The 21,885-nt window shown below is 35.6% G+C and overlaps 1 protein-coding gene across 8 annotated transcripts in view; it reads right to left on the bottom strand.

Moving 5' to 3' along the window:
* Window positions 1–21,885, bottom strand: part of GPC5 (glypican 5) — a 286,321-nt gene that overhangs the window by 70,011 nt on the left and 194,425 nt on the right. For all 8 annotated transcript variants that reach the window (XM_090130053.1, XM_090130101.1, XM_090130062.1 and 5 more), the window contains one exon: window positions 4,496–4,613. In XM_090130053.1, the coding sequence (XP_089986179.1) occupies window positions 4,532–4,613 (82 nt within the window). In that variant the 3' untranslated portion in view covers window positions 4,496–4,531. The remainder of the gene's footprint in view (window positions 1–4,495; window positions 4,614–21,885) is intronic.

Raw genomic sequence — 21,885 nt, forward strand, 5'->3', positions numbered from 1 at the left:
ATCTGTAGAGTCCAGAGCACAGATTATAGCAGTCAGGGTCCAAAGGAATCAAAGGTTCTATTGATTTTTGGTAAATCTACTATTTACAGAAAAAGACGGAAGATTACCTTGAGCCTCTCAAAATGGAGAAATGACATATGGGCCACTGTGGCATGTACTAAACAAATCTGTTTTGTAAAGTTTGTGAACAATTGTAATTTAAACCTGGCAGAGTAGCCCAAAAACTAAAGCCTCCTTACAAGAGATGCTTTCCCTTAAGCAACAAGTTTTAGCAACAAGTTAGAGTATTTTAAACAGAATAGACCCTCGAAATCAAAGACTATGTTTAAGCACCAAATGTTTACATATTTTAAAGCAGATTATTTTCTATAGATTTTAAACACTTCTGTATCTATATAGCAAGAAAACAGGAAACACTAGGATAGCCTTATTCTTTTCTACAGGAAGGGCAAAATAAAATCTATTAGATCAAATTTGATTTCTTTTTTCATGTACACATTAAAGATGATCATAAAAGAATGTTTAATGTATCTATTCTTCTGCTTCTTGGTAATATTTAGCCATTTTTACAATAAATATGCAGTCTGATTTTAGTCACTGGACTCTCCCTCAATGAGCCCTCCCTTTTCTCTGCATGGAGGAATTCAATTCCACACCTTGTTTCATGTGCACTTCCATGTCACATGTCATTTTGTCAGACTGCCCCTCTGCTGCCATCTGTCACACAGCAACAAAATGTGAATGTATCTTGGTGGAAAGGCTGAACTATTGCCACACCACTACCATCTGCCTCTGATATAACTGGCCAAAATAAGAAAAGGTGAAGCATTACTTTCAGAGCAGCCCTCATAATTTCCCTCTTGCCTTCCTGTTGAGATCCTTGAAAGTATGAAGGGAAATATAGTGAAACTGATGAGAAAAGGTGCCATTTGCTTTGATAACAGAGAAAGTTTCAGAAAGCAATGAGGTTTTTCTTCTTCTACATAGTAAAGGTAGTTACTTTTTCAGATGGGCAAAGAACCTGGACTGATTTATAAATCTGCATTAAATTATCTACTCTAAATGCCAAACTGGTTATCCTCTTCAAACTAGTAACTAACCCCTCTTTTGTTTTATATATATGTGTGTATGTGTTTATTTTTTTTTACTATTAGAGATAAGTGCTTAATCAGATTTTTTTTTAACATGTATTTTTGACTTCCTGTCTGAACTGTACCTACGATCTCAGTCAATTTATTGCAAGTACTTTAGCCCAGATGAGGCTCCTGTAAAAGCAAAAAGCCTCATTTTTGAGTACACTTCAGATTTGTTTATTGTTTGGTGACCCTGTGGTACAACATACCCTTTGAAAAAGCAGAAGGATGAAGAAAACAAAAAGTTTACCTGCTAAATATTTCTCCTTAGAAAATGACACATTTCTGGTTTGTGTGTTTAAACTCCTCAGAAACAGAGCACAATGGTGAAATCCTTGAAACATTTGCAGGTGTTTGTAGCATAGATGCCAACTTGTGGGCAATGTACCCAAACTCCATTTATAATCTGTGAGGCTGTATCCTTAAGAGTAACTCAGATTTGGCCAAAAGAACAGCTCTCCAAGCTCCACAGATTATAACTACACCTAAATTCTGATTACAGAAATGAATCCCATCCCTGCTGCAAACAGACATCATATGTTACCTCTGGTTACACTGCATTACTGTGCCTTTCACAATATTTATCATGAAAAGTACCGGAAGCAAAGCTTCCGATTCTTTGCTGGGCACTGATATTTACCAAGTGCATGTCTCAGTCCTAAAGGCCTTTGTACCATGACAGGATATACAAATAGAATAAAATCAGGCTATATTTAGGCTGGTGTACAGAGATCTTACTGTGACTGAGAAGGAGGGATGGTACCGTACCATGGCATCATGAGACAGAGAGCAGTGCTGCTTTGATATCTCACATCTTGAAATATTTAAAGGCTGGTGTGAAAAGTCATATAAAACTGAATTGGTACTCATTTCCATTTCCTAATACAGACAGAAAATTGCTACATTTCATGCTCCATATGAAACACAACTAAATAACGAAATTGGACTTACTAGCAAGCAAGGTTACAGCAACATGGAATTTATATAAAAAATTATATAAAAAGTATATATAGTTGCCTACAGAAATAGAAGATTGCATATCGTGCTGGCAGCCTTAATGCTAAATTAGAGTATAGAAACATCTACAGAGTGGAAGAATTATTAGTTATGAAAAGCAAGAGAAACATGATTTCTTTTATTATTTTTTTATTTTTTTATTTTATTTTTTTACTGAATTACCAAATTAAGCTGTTGTAATGCAGTATTACTGCTTGGATAGACAGCAGGAATTAAGTGTGTAGAAGGAGGACTTCTGCCTGAGAGGTGACACCACAATCTATTAAACTCCCCTTACTTAATTTTATCTTTGTAAGCTTAATATGTGATTCATCCTTTCCATATCACAGAAGACACAAAGGTGAGCTTTTGTATTTGAATCTCTAATTTACCCTTGCTATCCTCCTTTTCCAGGCAGTAAAAGCTAGTGAAGAAAGCTTTTTCTGTAATTTCTTCAATCTTTTTATCTGAGGAAAAACAAGTATATATTGGGTCTCTAAGGTATTTGTTGCTCTTTTTATCCCCTGGCCCTATTTCTATACTCAGAGCTACAAGAAAGGAAACTATCACATAGAAAGATAATGTATTTGCAAGTTAGCTGGACTCACAGTATATAGACTGTAAGTCTTTCTTTCCAAGATCCCATCCAGCCTTCGGGGACAAGGGCAAATAAGTTCTCAAAATGAAATGCCTTATAATGGAATCGCTCTATTCCATTCTTTTAGATCCTTACCCAAGGAAGGAGCAACACAACTCCTGGTCTCTAGAGGAAAATCACACAATAAACTATACTGTGCAGATTTAATATTAAAGAGAGAAGAATGGGTATACGTGACAGATGAAAGACCTTGAGATTTACTCAGTAAGATTTACAATGTTATTCTTTGCCTAATAATTTTTAGTTCTTAATTAAGCCACAGCATCTATTTCAAGACAAAATTGTATTCATTTTCTTACCATTTCGGCACTATTTTAATAAAGAAGTAGAGACTTATGCATGCTAAAGCTGGAGGGTTAAAAGGGATATTTCTTTCTAGGAGGAAGGAATAGTGATTATAAATCTAATATAAATAAAGAAATGATTATATTCCTAACATAAGAAAAGGAATCTGGATGCCATTTCTCCCAGAATACAACTGCTGACGGAAAATATTTTTTCTGTTGGTTGTTTTTTGTTTTTTTTTTTCTTCCTATTTTAACATTCTTTCCTTTGTTGTTATTAAACAATTTTTATTTTTATTTTTATTTTTGTTTTTATTTTTTAGAAATACAGGAACCATGAGAATTCAACATGAAGATACTGATAATCTTAGAATGGCTTGCTTATTTCAACTACAGAAACTGTTTTGGAGACTGTACTTAAAAGTTGCCAAGAAGAAGGGAAAATAAAATTAAAGCAAGTCTTTAAATGGAGCAAAATGCACTAGGCAAGACAAACCTATTTAATTCCTAATTTTCATGCTTGAGAAATGAGGTAGAGAAGGAGAATGGAGAGGGAAGTCTGTCAAGTTTGCATGCCGCCCCTGTATAGCCTCTCTTTTTCATCAATGCAGAGAGGTTGTTGTGCTAGACAGGGCAATGACAAAAGATGCCAGTGGAGCAGTTTGTATCACTGAGTTTTCAGATCATAGTAGAAAAAAATATTTTCTAACTGAAGTGCAGAGTTGCCAGCAAAAATTTTGTTGCTTTCAACACAGTCAGATACTTTGTCCTATTGTTACGGCTCTCCCTGTATATAGATACTAATGAGTACGGCAAACAATACATGCAGTGTTGTTAATGTATTACAATACTGCAAGACCATGTTGGAATTCAATGCTCTGTAAGCCTTAAATTTAGTAACTCACTTATATGTGCATCAGGTAGTGAACACCAACTTCTTTAGTAGGCAAGTTATTATTCAAACTTTCTAGCATTTCTGTCTGATTCCTAAACAATAAACTTCACAGCAACAGTGGTTAAGATTTTGATTTAGAAAAGAGAGACGATGGAAATTACCTTCTAATTGTTTTTAAATATACGCACTCAGTTAATCTCTCTAAATTATACTGTTGTTCTTAGGCTTAATACAATGCTGAACTGGTACTCACAGCTGCATATGGCCCAGCTGCCACTCTTACACCCTGCACTCGTCTACCATATGCAAACTGTTTCACTACATCATTTTTAATAACTTAAGTGAGAAGGATTAAAGAGGGTAGGGTATTGTGGGCTTTTTTTGTTGTTGTTTGTTTGTTTGTTTTGTGTGTGTGTACATGGAGTAATGACTTGAATTAATAATTACACTATAAAATATAGTAAATTCATGTGTTCACCACTAGATTGCTTTTAGCTCTATACTGTGTATAGAGATAGAAGTAACTTACCTGAATAACGTTTCAGCTTGTCAATAATCTGATTTATTACGGATCTTTTCCTTTCACTCTTACTTCTGGATTCCCAGACTGATCTTTGATTCCACTGCCAACCACACGATGAGTGTAGCTATTTGAATATAGAAACACACACAAAGATGTAACTTATTCTGCTCTCACTCATTTTCTACTTCATATTAACTCAATTCTCATGGAACCAACATTACACTTTAATGAGATGTATTAATTTTGTGCATATATTTCTAATAGAAAAGAAATATAGTATAATTATTTTATCCCACAACATTGTGTTATTTGTTATTGTTTTAATTTTGCTGCAAACTTTAATGAGAAAAGTGTTATCTACATTTTGTAGGAAGAAACATTTCTCTTTGCATACTTTTAATCTCCATTTTAATTTTTGTTAAATACAAACTGCACAGTGATTGCCTAAATGCATAACGTTTCAGGCTTTGAAAAAAAAAACAAAACAAAAACAAAAACAGAAAAAACAAAACAAAACAAAAAAAAAACGCTCCATATTCTACATACACTGTATGTTTGGAACTATCTGAAGTTTCTTAGTGTTTCTGTGAATGTACAAGCAGCTTGAATACGTATTGCAGGACAATAGCCAAATTATGCACAAATTATTTGACATTACATAACTGATGTAAGTACAGAGAAGGCCAAAATTTATTTAGTGGATGGATATGCATAAAATAAGCCACGGAAACCAGATAAATGCTCATTTAAGTATGTATCAATGTAGTAAGTAGAACAGTGGTTCTAACAGGCTAATATATCAAAATGCCAATACTAAAAATAACCATTTAGCAGAATTCTATGGCTTATGAAGATGCCATTCCTCAGCTTCCTATTTCTTTATGTAATACTGAAGTTATGCAAGAAAAAACGAATGGCTAACTTATCATAGATACTGTGCATTATGCAAATATCCTCCATATGTTATGTTTTGTCTGCATACTCTACAAAAAATTAGCTTTATATATCTCTGTCTTAAAACTATTTTGCCAGCTGTTTCGCTGATAAAAAAAAAGGAAGGAACCCTATTAGGAACAGAGGACAGAAATGGCTAATTCTTGCCTATCAGATCTGCAGATGAACATAGGCAAGATAGCATATTCAAATTCTGCAAAATATGAGTTTTACAAAAATTGCTGCAAGTCCTCTTAGCTTCACAGAAAAAATGCTACGTATATGGTGCAATCATAGGAACATTAGCCTGCTATCTGAGTTTGCAGAAAGCTCTGAAGTATAAGCCTGAGGGGCAAGGACTCTTTACCCTTGGGCCATTATACAATGAAAAATGCTCAAGGAGAGAAATTTAATATTCATCATTGCTTTTAATAAGGATATCTCTGGTAGGAGGAACTTGGAAAAGGAATTACCAAAAGGATGAAGAGGACTATGATCTGAATAACAGTTGATGGGAACTAGCACACAGAAAGAATATGGAAAGAGAATGAAAGGTAAACTTACAAAGAGAGGAAAGGGGAAAAAGTGTTGAGAAAGAAAGAAAAAGAAAGCCCTTTAGAAGTATGAACTTGTTTTTCTCCCTTAACTGTATTTATGAGAATGTTAAATAATGAATGCTGTTCATCAAAGCAAAGTTGCCACATAGCAACAACGTTTTGTTTTTGATGTTTCCTTAAATATCACCTTAAGTAAGTGAGATTCAGTACGTTCTTAAAGAAGCATACAAGGACACAGATACCATTCCTAAAAAGACAGTGGCCACATTCTAGATATAAAATAACTCTATTGTACAGAATGACTAAATTTTCCATAGATCTGATAGCACAACATGCCTTTGCACAGATATTACAAGAAGATATGTTTTAGGCTTCACATTCATAGAATCATAGGATCACAGAATGGGTTTGGTTGGAAAGACCTTAAAGGTCATTGAGTTCCAACCACCTACCATGAACAGGGTTGCCAACCACTAACTCACGCTTTCCAGACACTCTGCATTCTATTGTGTTGGGAGCCCAAAGACTGGACACAGTACCTCAGACAGAGTCTCTTCAAATATTTGGAAAGTGAACTAATTCTGAAGCACTGCAATTTTTTTACTGACTTTTAATGGACAAAGATCCAGCAGTCTTTGACTGTTGAAATCCTTTAAAGCATTTGTTTTCCCATAAAAAATACCAAACTTCTAAACCTAAATACAGCTCTGTGCACGCTAATGAGGAACAGTGCTTTTTGTATTTCATAAAATCATAGAATGGGCTGGGTTGAAAAGGACCACAATGATCATTGCATTTCAACCCCCTCCCTTTGTGCAGGGTCGCTGACCACTGGACCAGGCTGTCCAGAGACACAATGATAGTAAATATAATACAAAATTTAAATTCTATTATGTATCATGCTATTGTAGCAATGATTACCTAGGATTAGACACAAGTTAAAGATCCCAGCATTATTCATTCTTCATTATAGCAAATATATTGTCAGTTGTATTTAGAGTGCACTGTATCAGCTAAAAGTAAATACTAAAAAAAATGTGCCTGTTACTAAAGCCCTTACTGAGCTCATTACTGATTTTCTAGCTATTCTATTTCTTGGAATAGATGATAATATTGTACAATCAGGACAAGTCATAATGAAGTTAATGCAGTTCACTGGAACATGGAAAGAAGTTTAAAAAATATACATTCATAGCAATGTTGAATACAATGATTATGTGAATGGCTGATAATCTTCATAGCAGCCTTCCTACTAAATTAACACAGAAAAAAAAAAAAGTCCAGATGTTCATACTCACATGTAGTACAAGTGGACATGCTCTAGCCTGGAAATATCCCTGTCCTCAATTCTTGTGCCTCCACTCATGACTTTGTAAAGAAATTGAGCTTGATAAGCATTTTATACAATAACTACCAAGCTATCTTTCCCCCCTGTAAGGAAGGAATTCATTCAGGAATCTACATACATTAATTGTTCAAACTACACCTTTGCTCAGAGGTTTGCTTTTGCAGCTGAGAATGGGGAAGGATAAGAAGCTGAAGCAAAGATAACAAGTGTACGTAGTGACAAGCAGCACTCTAAGGCTTGATAATAGTACATTTTTAAGTGTATTAGCATTGAACAGGTAGATCATTAAGTACTGAGATTAACAGCCTCCATATTATTTGACATTATATGCTCTAAACTGTTTAGCACCCTTCTGTTTTCTTTTTAGTTCTTGGCTTTTCTCTCTCACACCCATGGCTAGTGCAATCCATTCCATCTCTGAAAGAAGCAAATTTGTAATTCTTCTCTGTTTCTCACTGCCTGCAGTCTCTTCCTCCACAACTATGTTCCTAAGTAGAACAGAGCACTGTCTGGACTAAAATGTTTGCAAATGAAACAGCTGCCCTGAAAACAGCACAAACCCTGATCTGCACCAACTGATACATTCCATCCCATCCTCCTGACATTTTTGTCTGTTACAGACTCCAGGAGTCCACAAACAACACACAAAATTACATCCACAGTAATCACAGAGAAAGCATTGGGTCCAACTTCTGCGTATTTCAAAGGGTTTATCTTCAGGCCTACTAAATGTTCTACCTTATTATCAGCTTGACACTCACAGGAGCTACTTCTATCTTCAGAAATTCTCATATGAAGTGCTGGATTATTTAAACTTTGAAATATTTGCAGTCTTTCAAGAGATTTTGTTTCTTTTTTTTTTTTTATTTTTGTATTCAGGGAGAATTTGATCTCGAAGTTAATCTTCAAGGTTCTGGATGCCAATTTTTATCCAGGAATACATCTAATAAAGTTTCATATATGGAAAGGAAAAAGGCAAATTACCAAAAAAAAAAAAAAAAAAAAAAAAAAAAACGGATCTGGTTGAAATAAAAGAATAAAATCCTATTTTGGAAGCTGGAAGCAAGTAAGCCTTTCCCCAATACAATCTTTGTTATCAGTTCACAGCATAAATGCTGAACAGTATTTTTCAAGATTGAGGTCTCAGTACCAAACCCCCAAATGTGAACACATTCAACATACTGAAGTAAATATATTTTATTCCTGATATTGAAAAATCTAACATATATTAAATCTTCCCTTCCTTCGAAGTGATCCAGATTTGAGCAGTTGACTTTAAAACCCATCATTTGACTTTGAGTCTTTTGTAATTACAGGCTCACAAATCAGGTTGAATACCCTTTTTCTTTCTTCAAGTGTATAATAAGGCATTGACAAAGCCTTATGAAGTATTGTTTTATTAATTCTTACAGCAAAAGAAAATGTATTGAAGTCACCATGTTCTTTGCAGAAAAAAAAAAAAAAAACCTTTACTTATATACTGCTGTTTAATTTTCCACATATATAATTGTGTTTAATTAACAAATATTATAAATAAAACTTCTTCACACATTCTAATGTGGACTAAATGATCTGTCAGAACAAAATATTCTATTGGGAATTTGAGCATGATACACAAAACTTCATCCCTGTAGACTTTCATTTATATGCAAAATATGTTTCTGTTTAGATAGGGGAAAAATCTCAGACTCTTGGTTTGAGAGACTTCATTCATTATAAAGTTTTAATAGAACATTAATCACTTTTTGTTTCTTGTACTTCTAATGTGCAAGTAATGAAAAAAAGATTTTAAGGATCCCCAAAGAGGTAGTCCAACTTGGGCAAGTGTTGCTCAAATACAAATCCTGGGGAAAAAATATAAATAAAAAATAATTCTTGCTAGAGAAGTAATAGATCCACCATCTGTGCTCATTTCTGTGCAAGCATGGTAATGTATCATAACACTTTAATCGGCAGACTTGGTCCCCAAGTACCATTCATTTTCATCAGCACTAAAAAAAACAAGCACCAATGTATTTGTATTCTATAAACATGTTTTAAAATGATGAATAGCAAGTTACTCATTCTCTGAGTTCAATACATGAATATTAATATAAATGCCCTATTATTTTATATTGCATTTATGAACTCAGCTTTGATTCTTACCATTTGATTGTACCAGTAACTCTGTTAAAAGAGAAGGTCATGCTCTATTGGCTATCAATAATTTCTTGGTTCTTACAATTAGAAAAGCTATTAGAAGTCATATATATATGAATTCTGTAAAGAATCAGCCAGAACTGTGGGCATAATACTTAAGAGATCTGTATCTATATATTATTTCAAAGTGAATAATCTACATTGCATTGTGATTGCAATAAATATTGATACATCATATTTACTGTCAACAACTGACCATGATTTCTCATTCCTTTACACTAGATTTATGTAGTTATAACAGCACAGAATAGATACCATAGAGTATGAAATCAGTGCTAAAAATGGGCCTGAGCTATTAAGTTCTGATTTAGATCCAAACTTCCCCAGAATTCAACGCAGTACTGGCAGCATTTTCCTTCCTATGTGTTGCCTGGGGAAGAATCCATAGCTGAACAACTAGACCTACTAGGAGCAGCTGCTCAAACTCTTTCAGTAGCCTTGCCTAAATTTTAAGAGTCAATACCTTCGACAGGTGGCAAGGATGGGCAGAAGGCTGGCATAATCTAAACATACTGTGTGTATAGCCCATTGCACAGCATAGGCTGCAGAAATATCCTCAACTCCAGGATATCTTTAGGACACTCTTTCAGCAGCTGACTGAAATAAGCACTGAAATGCCAGGGAAATGGCTTAAAACTGACTACTTGCTGTGGAATTTTCTGAAAGTTCTGGTTAGATATAATATATAAAAGAGCAAATTATATAACTGTAAAAATATTTTCTTTACTACAGTTGCCCTCTTGGTAAAAAGCATAAAAAGCTTTAAGTCTCCTCTTTTAAGCAGCATTGATATGGTAACCAATTTACACTTTTTGCAATATATGCCTCCTTCACAGATTGTTTTCTTTCCATGTTTTAGTGTGGAAAAGTAGACATTCACGTACTGTGATTGCTAAGGGACTTGTCTTGTTCAACTTCTCATTATTATTAAATAAAAAAAATCTAATTAATTTACAGGTTAGGCTGCAAGCAAGAACTTATTTTTATAGAGGTTCACTGCGTTTCAGGAAGGTATGAAAATGCAGTTTGTCTACTTCATTTTGTTTTGCATTGGTTTTGTTTTTGTATTTTTCAATCTCAGGATTTTTTTAAAAACTCATTCTCTATTTGTTTGCTTTCCGATTACTGATTATTGCTGCTTTATGCCTGCTACTGCTAACTTCATCATTGCTTGACATTTTAAGACTACATGTAATTGATTTTTTTCAAAATTTAGTCTCTACATCGTTTCAAAACCTCAAGAACTATAAGAATTCAATACCTATAAGACTTCTTATTTAAAAATTAACATGGAAATTAATCTTCTCAATTAATGGTACCAACTGTATTAGTTGTCTATGTATTAGCTATCTGTGCTGCAAAATGTACTCCACAAAGAGCAAGACAAAACACCTTCAACAGCAGCACTATTCTGCCAAAATTAATCTCTGTTGAATGTTACACATCCAAAATCATTTAATGAAAATGAGGGGGTTCCTCACTCTCACAATCTCTACATTCTCTGCAGAGGCAAAAGAAGAAGCACCTCAGTGGGAACCCCTATCAATCTATATTACTCCTTAGTAAAAGATGTTCCAGTAATTGCATGCTGTGTTGAAGAGAAAAGAACTGAAGGTGAGCTTTGAGACAGATATTTCATTTAAACTAGGTGCCTTGGGTAAGTCACATGTTTAAAACTGAGAAAATAAATTCTTATTACGTTAGAAAATAACTAAACCACAGACATATGCAAGTACACTAAATCTAGATAACTAAGGACAACAACATCTCCATCTTCTTGTAGTATTCTTGAAACCTTCTTACAACCTTAATAATTCTACAGTAGCTTCAGTTAATGGAGCAATGAAATGAGAGATATTAATGATCATAAACAAGCACATAGATGTTTATAGAAGATAGCTGGCAAAACAAAAGGAACTATCTTGGAGAAACAATATAAACAACTTGGAAATGCAAAGCTGTCAAGCCTAATTAGTCTAAAACTGAGAAACCTGCTTCCTGTATACATCATTAAAATATATCTGCTTGGAAACAGCAAAAGGATCATGTAACTATGACACTACATAGGACAGCAAATCTTAGAGACAAAAATCTGACATTTCATATATTGTCCGATATGATGCTTCAGCACACAAACCAAAGTATCTTATAGAGACTTAGAATGTCTCTTGATAATTTTAGGACTAATATCTGACAAAATGCTGACAGGGTCAATATTTTCCTCACAGCAGCATGGCATAGGCATTACTCCACTACAAATAATGCTAACGGTGCACTCCCACAATCCATTCTTTGTTATTGAGTGGTTGGTATTTTTCTGAAGTTATTTATAAAAAATAACCACAAAATGACAGTTAAGTTACGGTGAAAGACTATCAAGCAGATAATAAACTTGAATACCATTACTGACAAAAGAAAAAAAAAAAGTCTCTCAGCAAATAAAGGTCAAATGAAGGAATCAACCTAAGTTGCTATGCAATGCTGAGTGAAATGCAATTTCAGCGAATTCAAATCCTCACATGAGCCACCTGATAGATCTTTTTCTGTTTATTCTCAACAACTGAACTTCCATTTGGTGGTAAAGCTGCTTTCACTGGGGTTCTCTGTTGTCAGATTATACTCAGAGTTAGCAAAAGATTGATAGATAAATATAAATGGATGATCAGTCTCTGTGACGTTGGATTCAACGTAGTATCCTAGTTTTCCCGAATGTGCATGAACAACGACCTGAAAACTATGATTTGGTGACATTTATCCAACCTATGATGTTTTTCATCTTAAATGTTTTATGACTCCTACATATTTCATGTTAATTGTGCGGAATTTTTTTTTGCTGTTGTTTTCACCTAATATAAAATATTACACTACAATATCACCTAAAATATTTCTGGTTTTTATACTGAAAAATCCTACAGAGTATAACATGATGTGTTCAGAACATATAGGACATAACTGTCTTTTCATTAAAACCAGTCTTAAAATTACTCTGTGTTCTGGGTCTGGCTGGGATGGAGTTAAGTTTTCCCATGGTTGCCTACAAAGTGCTGTGTAGCTGGTGCACTTGTAGCTAAAGCAGCATGCATATCACGCCAATGTTTTATCTATTGCTGAGCAGTGCTGGCACAGCATCGAGACTTTGCCACCCCCCAGAGCCACTAGGATTGAGCAAGAGGTGAGGAGGGGACATTATCAGGACAGCTGACCTAAACTGGCCAAAGAGATACTCCATACTGTAGGGCATCACGCACAGAAATAAAAGCTGGGGAAGAAGTTTCCTTTCAGTCCAGGTGTCTGTCCCCCTGAATAGCCACTTTGCATATTGAGGCCCTGCTTCCTAAGACATGAACAAACACTTCATGATCGGAAATGGAGAATGTTTTTCTCTCCTCACTTCCACATGACCTTTGCTTTTATTTTTGTTTGTCTGTTGTTCATTTGTGTGCTTTTCTCTTTTCCCTTTAATTAAATTATCAACAATTCTTTTTTTTCTTGTTTTATATTTTCTCCCCCTCCTCTTCCTTTAAGGAGAGGGAAGAAAGAGAGCAGTGTGGTGGAATTTAAGTTGGCCATCAGTGTGAGATCACCACACTCAAGCATGCTGTCTTCATGTATATCTGTGTGAGAGAAAAATTAGCTCCCAGCTGCATTGCTATATAGTTTGGACTGGTTTTATCTTTCCAAAAATATCAAGCAAATTAGTTTAAAAAAAAAAAAAAGTGTTTTCACAATAATTAGAAGTTTGTTCAGCTACTAACCCATAACTGTTTTCTTATTTCACAGCTCTGTAATTCACAGTGCCTTTTCTGAACATGTTACATGATTGCAAAGCACCTTCATTATCACCTCTTAGAGTGAATAGTTTGTGAGAAACAAGTACAGAACTACAGGTCAGAACTCTACAGCGTGCTGTATTCCATTAAATAATACAATCAAGCATTACACAGAGATATGAGTATAATACCTGGTATGTGCTTGTCTTTCCTAATTTGTACATGAGTTTAAGTGCCTTTCAGAATGCCATACTGAAAAGCAACTGAGTAAAGGTCTCATTCTTTACTGGTCTTTAACTAGCCTTATACCAAAGATAAATCTGGCTGTATTAACTTTCTTAATTTTTGGCCCTTTCCATCCTCCATGATAGGCACATATATCTGATTTTTAAAGCATTTCAGGACAAATCAGGCTTTAGGAATACAAGTTCTATATAAAGTTATGTTCAAAGACATTGATATATATATGAAGAGCTTCAGATTCAAAAGCCATTTTTAGCAGAGCAAGCAATTGTAGTGTCTGTAGAAGGTTAAAAGACTATGTAAAAAGGCACAAGGAAGGCATTTGAGCTGATCTACTAAAACCAGTATCCTTCATTTTAAATTTTCTTAGACTAAATTATATCAATACCACAAAAGCATATTTTAAATAATAAATACTATAAGTAAATAATAATACAAAGCACATCATCATACAGGTGAAATAAGAAGGGATAAAACACATATGAGAATGTTTCATTGTTTTTCACATTTCAGCCCAGCTGTTCTTGCAGTTATGTACAGTGTAACACCATATTTAATATTTCTTTGAAAAGCAGAATTCCTTCTTCAACATTTGTGGTTATAGCCTACATGGTTATACATGTCACCACTAGTGATAAGTGACAGGATGAGGGGAAATGGCCTCAAGTTGCACCAGGGTAAGTTTTGGTTGGATATCAGGAAAAACTTCTTTACAGAAAGGGTGGTTAAGCACTGAAATACGCTCCCTAGAGAGATGGTTGAGTCACCATCCCTGAATATGTTTAAATACCCTTTGGATGTGGTGCTCAGGGACATGACTTAGCGGAGGGTTGTTAGAGTTAGAGTAGTATGGTTAGGTTGCAGTTGGACTTAATAATCTTTAAGGTCTTTTCCAACCTGAGCAATTCTATGATTCTATGAGTCTCTCTCTCTCACTCTCTCTCTATATATGAGCCAATAATACATTCATAGCCATTACTGTATTATTTAAAGATAGGGATTGCATTGGAAGTTTCAGAGTTTTAACAAACTTTTTTTATTTTCCCTTTCTTCACAACTTCCTCTTCTTATGTCTTCATTCAAAGACACGCTTTCTTTCAATAACAAAGAAATTTACAACTTTCACTTATCACATTGAGTTATAGTTTTCTTCTAGATCTAAATGAGTGGATGTAGTTAAATTTAATTATTTTCTCTTCAGTGAATAAAGGTTCACTGTCCAACAGTAATTAAAATACTTTTTAGAGAAGGATAAAGAAGTTCATCATTGTGGTTTAACCTGATAGGCAGCTTAGCACACAGTGAGATAAGGGAGAAAATTGGAGAGAAAAAATAAAATAAAATAAACCCAAAAAACAAACAAACAAAACAACAATAACTTGAGATAAAAACTATTTACTAAGACAGAAAAAGAAAAGTAATAATACCAATGATAATAATACAGTACAAGAAGTTGAAACGTCTGTGGTTCTGTGGAGCCAGTGCTCAGCAATAGCTAAGACATCAGTGTTTTATCAATCCTGTTTTTCTTCCAAAGCTAAAGCAGCATCATAACAGACACTAAGAAGTAAACCAAGTCCATCCCAGATGAAACCAGAGCAATAATATTACCAGGACCTAATAAAAAAACTGCTTCTTATTAGCTGTTTCTTTCACTTGATTGTGACAATATTACAAAAATATTAGAGTGACCCAGTTTCACGTTCCTCTTTTCATTCCCCTAAATCACAGAAAAATAGCAACTTCTAACAAACATGATATAGTTTTCCCATGAGAATGCCCCCAGAGGGATGGGTATGACTCAGTGATTTTCAGTTGCATTCTACTTGCCTATCTTCAGCTATTTAAAAATAAGGCACCTATTGCTTAGACATCTATTGCTTAAGCTTCCCCTACAGTCAGAGTAGAATAGAGAGAAAAGAGAAGCTCCAAGGTTTCAAGGGAAATTCAGCACCTATTGTAAGATGAAATACTGATTACCCATCTCTATTGGACATGTCTGCTAGACAACTAGCCTAGACACTATGCTGAACTTTTAAATAACTAAACTAAAATGAGATTGCACTAGCCTCTGGGTTCGTATTGATGAAATTAGAAGCCTATTGCAGCCAACCTATTATTCGCACTGCTTTCCAGCTTTCCATTTCTAAAATCATAGTAATTCCTACATACCTCTGTCATGGGAGGTACTATGAAAAGATATGATTTAAATATTATCATACATTGATACATTGCTGTAATGGGAAGTTTGGATCTGAGCAGCAACAGAATGTCAAAGAATCTAGATATTTCGTTTCCAGCACATGCAGTTCAGTGCAATCTAGAAAACAGTGCTGCTAATAGCAAGTTTTTATCTTTTTTTTTGTTCCTAATGAAGTATTTCTTTTACTGAAACACTCAGTACAGCCTGGCAAATTGAAGGATAAAACCTGTAAGAAATTTATACAGATCATAATGGATTGCTGGAAGCTAAAATCATTTCCTAACAGAAGAAGAGTTCCAATTTCATCTTTTGGCATCAAAAGGAGAAGACTGCTGTGAGTTCGGAAGTGTCTAGAGTGAAGCTCTGTGTGACTGTTTATTATGCAGTCTAAACAGAGAATCAATCCAGACAACACTATTCTGAGATTTGATTTTTAATTTCACTTGTGACATTGTCTCTGCTAAGAAATTAATGTCAAGTAAGGAACAATAGGTTCAAGGGTAATTAAGTCAAACAGGTTGTCTTTCCTAAAGGAAATGCTGCCAAAGAAAGAAAAGAAAATGAGGTCAAACTGCTGCCAAAATTGTTCCTCAGGGAAACAGCACCCTGATGGAAGTATTATATGTCTGAAAGCATTAATCTTGCATTGCAAATATATATATTTGTAGAAATAAATATTTGTATGTCTATGCATATATTACACATGTGTACAGATGTACATTTCTGTTATGATCTACATATTAAGACAAACTTATGTATCTCCCTCTTGTATTGTAGAACTTAATGAAGTGATTAGATTGTTTATGAACAATGGCTTGATTTTTTAAACACTGCAATAATACGAACTTTCAGTATGAGAAGATACATCCTCCAGTACTGTGGGAGTTGGAAAAGTGGGGTTTCTCAGCAGGCATGACACTGAATCCAGAATTGGTGATGTCTCTTCCTCTTTTTTTCACTTTTTCTCTTACTGTTGCTAGGTAACAAAAGGCTTACTTGAATTTCCTGTAAAATGGCACTGCTTACGTTGGTATGGTTGTGGGAGAGCCAATGCATATAGGATAACTGTTTTATAGAAATCTCCTGTTAAAGGTGGTGCTTTTACCTCCTATGTGCAGGTCTTGAATGACACAATTTCACCTTAATCTAACCAGAGGGAACTGAAAATCTGATCACCCCTCCCTTCCTTCATGGGCAGGATGTGACACTCATAGTAGATTACTTTATGGTCTATATTTTCTCATTGGATTTGAGAAGAAAATAAATTTCTTAAGGAATAGAATGGGATGTTAAGCAGCCTACAACATTTGGCTTATTTTTATACTGCCAGTCAAGACAGAAGGGATGTGGACCTACAAATGAATTATCTGCTTCACAGAGTGTCAACCTTGGTAGAATACAGTGACTATCTCTTTGTAGCTGGGAAGTCAGCAGCATAGAAGTCTCAAATGGGCCATAACACAATGAAAAATCAGGAACATACAAATTTTTCATTTCTGTCAATCCATGTCTTTCTTGGTGGACAGAATGCACAGAGTAGAAAATTACAGTGCCAACCACAGTATACCCTTTTAAGGTTGGATATTAAGTGATAACTCATCTGTAGATGAATTAACAATAGGCTCTTTGGCTGCAGTTTAACAAGATATTCGATCACTTGAAGCTCAGTGTTGAGCATAACACTTAAATTCTCCTTAAATTATCTTAAATTCTCCTACATGCAGCCAAACAGCACTCCGGGCCCTCCAGCAATGCAGACATCAGGTTTGATCCAATGCATCCAAAATGAAAGCAGTTTCCCTAGTGATAGCTAAGACTGACAGAAAGTGCTATATATAAAATACAGTAATATCCCTGAATTCAGAAGTATCACTGATATTTAATTCTCAACTTGCTTTATGAATATACTGAGGATCTAACTGCATAGAAGGAATTATGATAAATTCATACTATGAATTCACATTCAAATTATATTTCTTTTCAGAATCCCTGGAATCCCTTAATCTGAAGCTTGATCTGAGAACTGCAGGATGTATACTTTGGGGGAAATACGTACATTTGTGGGCTGGTAATATGGTGCCTTACTTAAGCCCCTTGATAACTTTTCCAAGAAAATATGTTAACAGAGCTTACTTTCCACTTGTATTTAAGGTTCTCACTGTGAATAAATCTATCAAATACCTTTTAGAGTGACTAACAGCTTTTCTGAAAACTTCATAATATTGATGCAGTAATTTTTAAAATGCAAATATGAGATAAAGAAGTTTCATTTCTAATTCATTCTCTGAAAGTGTGAATCCAAATCTGCCTCATAAATAAAGCTTTTGTCCTTCAGAAAAGCATGGCTTTTAGTTCTACATATCTTCCCCCAAAGTTCCCCCAAAAATTTTGGTTATTACTTAATTTATATACTTGTGAATATGCTCCACAGATATCTGAATTGTGACTGCTAGTTCTGTTCAGCTTTTATTTTTCCCATATGGATCACACTGATCTTCTAAAACATGTTTTCATTCCTGCTCATTTTGTTTTGCATTTCATCCTTGGAAATAACATTTTGTTTCTTTCAGGCCAACTGATCTTTAAGTGTATGCATATCTAACACACAGAGTCACTGGCATAGCCTTGAAATCCTTCCATAAGACACAGACCCATTTGTCTGAATAGCATGGTAACACTTGTCACTTCAGACTGCCAAAATTGAGTAGAGCATTGTCTTATTTTAGTTCTTAGAAGCAGCTGATAAATTCCCACTTGCCTCTTGTATTCCAATTTGTAACCCTGAAAGCTTGTGGAAGGCTGTCACTTGACAGATCAGATTTTGCTCCTTACTGAAAATCATATTGGCATTGTTTTTTACAAGACTGCTGATATACTCTTCCTTTTGTCTGAGCAGCTTTTAAGAACTTAAGATTTATCACCTTGTCCTAAACCAAGACTATTTCTTCTCTCTCTTACTGAAGTTTTCACAGTTGCCTTATCTTTAAAAAAAAAAATAAAAAAAATAGAGGTCTGCTGGTCATAAGTCCAATGGCATTTATTTTTCATAAGTGCTAAGGACACACCCTCTCGAAAGCAAGTTGGCTATGTCCATGTTACTCGGAACTTGATTCTGGAGCCTCTTTTTGCCTGTTAAACTCCCATAGTCCAATCTAGTTTTGTGTGATTTTTAGGTAGGACATACTGAAGCACTGTGAGTGCTTTGTGGCAACCTTTCAGAGAGGTATTTTTCTGGCATGAAACAGTGGTGTGTACTGGATGTACCGTGTGAGCACCCAGAGGCATTTAAGGATGCAATACTTCAGAGGTTATGCAGAGGTCTGAGGAGTGGATACAGCCAGACATACTGTCCCTTAGTAATGGCTCCTGGAGTGAGTTTTTCATAGCATCACACAAAATTAGACAGTAGGATAACTAATTAGCCTTGAGAATGAACTATTATATTACTCAAGCTTTCAGTTTAGCCATCTTTTACTTAAAGGTGTAAATATGCTTCAGTTATTTGTATGCTACCATATTACTATTTGGTAGCCTCTCTACACTGATAGCTTATTTGTTTACGTTTGTTTGTTTGTTTGTTTGAATTCCTTTATTTATCCTGGTAATTACTTGAACATCCCCATCAATATAGGACTTTTAGGAGTGGGTAGCACATAATGCAGACATGGTATTTTTTTCAGCCATTAGCATTCCATATTAACACAATGTGTTGGGAGGGAGTGTTGATCTGTCTGAGGGGAGAAAGGCACTACTGAGGGGAGAAGGATACTACAGAGGGATAGACTGGACTGATGGGCCAAGACAAACTGCATGAGTTTCAGTAGGGCAAAGTGTTGGGTCCTGCATTTTGGTCACAACAACACCAGACAACCCTACAAGCTTGGGGAGGAGTGGCTAGAAAGCTGCCTGATGGAAAGGGACCTTGGTGTACTGATGGACAGTCAGCTGAATATGAGCCAGCAGTGTGCCCGAGTAGCCAATAAGGCCAATGGCATCCTGGCTTGTATCAGGAATGGTGTGGTGAGCAGGACTAGGGAAGTCATCCTGCCCCTGTACTCAGCATTGGTGAGGTCTCATCTTGAGTACTGTGTTCAGTTTTGGACACCTCAGTACAGAAAGGACATTGAGGTGCTGGAACAGGTCCAAAGAGGGGCAACAAGGCTTGTGAAGGGCTTGGAGAATATGCCCTATGAGGAGAGACTGAAGGAACTGGGGTTGTTCAGTTTGGGGAAAAGGAGGCTTATTGCTCTCTTCCAATATCTGAAAGGTGCTTACAGAGATAGCAGGATTGGTCTCTTCTCACTGGTGACAGGTTACAGGACAAGGGGAAATGGCCTTAAGTTGCACCAGGGGAAGTTTAGGTTGGATATCAGGAAACACTTCTTTACAGAAAGGGTTGTTAAGCATTGAAATAGGCTCCCCAGGGAGGTGATTGAGTCACCATCTCTGGATGTGTTTAAAAACCGTTTGGATGTGGTGTTCAGGGACATGATTTAGCGGAGGGTTTTAGTTAGGGTAGTATGACTAGGTCATAGTTGGACTCAATGACTTCTAAGGTCTTTTCCAACGTAAATGATTCTATGATTTTATGATTAATGTGCATTTGCTATCATTACCAAGATCCATTCTTATGCTCTTCAATTTAAGGTCCTGATCTTTCAATGAGTTTATTCATTGAAGGTGACCTCTCCATGCAAATAATGAAAAATGAAGACCTCAGATGAAAATAGGATTATATTCGTAATATCTTTGTTTTGAATGTCTTGAGCAAATATCGAAATAAAGAGGTGTCAGTATATCCTGATTTACCATTACTTTGAGAGTTGTTAATACAAAGCAGCAGTACTATAAAAGAAGTATATAATGGAGACTTTCTAAACAGCTACTTTTATTACCAAATCAGAGACTTGCTGCAGAATATTTGCCAGAGGTGACTTACTAAAATTTCCATCTCTCGAGAGAAGGTAAACCTCCAGGGTGGAATGGGGTGGATAAACTGTTCCAAGACAGCTCTCTGAGCAAAGTGACTTGCAACCTTAGCTGTTAACAAATATCAGGGGAGCCTGGTATGACTGTAAGAAAAAAACATGGGGTGCAGAGCAGGGTGGAGGTCCTATGGCCTAAGCACATGATCACCTTGAACAGATGGAGACGTCATGATGCTGTTGAAAATAATTGTTCACAAATGTACATACTGTCAAAAAGTGGTGATGTGGATGAGGCATGATTGTTCAGCAGGGGCATTTTCTCTGGTAAGATATGGCTTACCAAAGTCCCGTAGAGAGACATGATCAGATTTCTGAGTTGAATATCTGATTGCAACACTATACTTACCATTTGAAAATTTGCAGGTAAAATATTTATGTTAACTGAAAATAGTCAGAAATATTATAAAAAAAAAATTGATAATTTTTTCACAATCTTGAAACCTGTTCTCACATGCCTTTAATACAATAGAAAGCACAGCTGCATATTTTTTGCTGTTCACAGGGCTGTGTTTAGCCAATATATCTAAATACATAGAATGATCTGCCATGCCTTGCCATAACTCAGCTCTGCACTGCCCCATCCTTGTGTCCTGATTTTAGCCCAATGTTAATAGCACACTGATGTTTGGTCATTGCTGAAGTAAGAGTGAACATCTGGAGCTGGGCCAGGCCACTCAGTGGTGCAAAGCCACTGCCATGATGCTGTAGGGGGTGACTACATTGTGAGCTGAGCCAGGCTGCATGTGGCCTACAAGCCAAGGGTTGGACTTGCCTACTCAATAGAGTTATCCATGATATAATGTGATTGTATTTGGCCATATTATTCCTGTTCATTGTTAACCTCACATGTTTTCAAACCAAAAGAATCTGTAATCTGTTGCTTTAATAGACTGCACTATTCACCAATTTAGCCCCAAGAGTTTTCCTTGGACATGGCCAAATTCCTTAAGATTGGTCATGAGAGCCCATACAAACAAGGCCAGAGAAATTGCACACAACGCTACTTGTGAATCAGTAATCACAATAGTCTATGCATTGAATGAAACTGGACTTACAGTGCTGAATTTGGAACTACAGAATCTAAGCTCAGTAGCCCCCAGTCCTTCTGATATCTGAGGACAACCTGTAACACAAGGGAGTTGATATCTGATGACA

The sequence above is a fragment of the Phasianus colchicus genome, chromosome 1 (assembly GCF_987193195.1).
Source record: "Phasianus colchicus chromosome 1, bPhaCol1.hap1.1, whole genome shotgun sequence".
NCBI lineage: Eukaryota > Metazoa > Chordata > Aves > Galliformes > Phasianidae > Phasianus > Phasianus colchicus.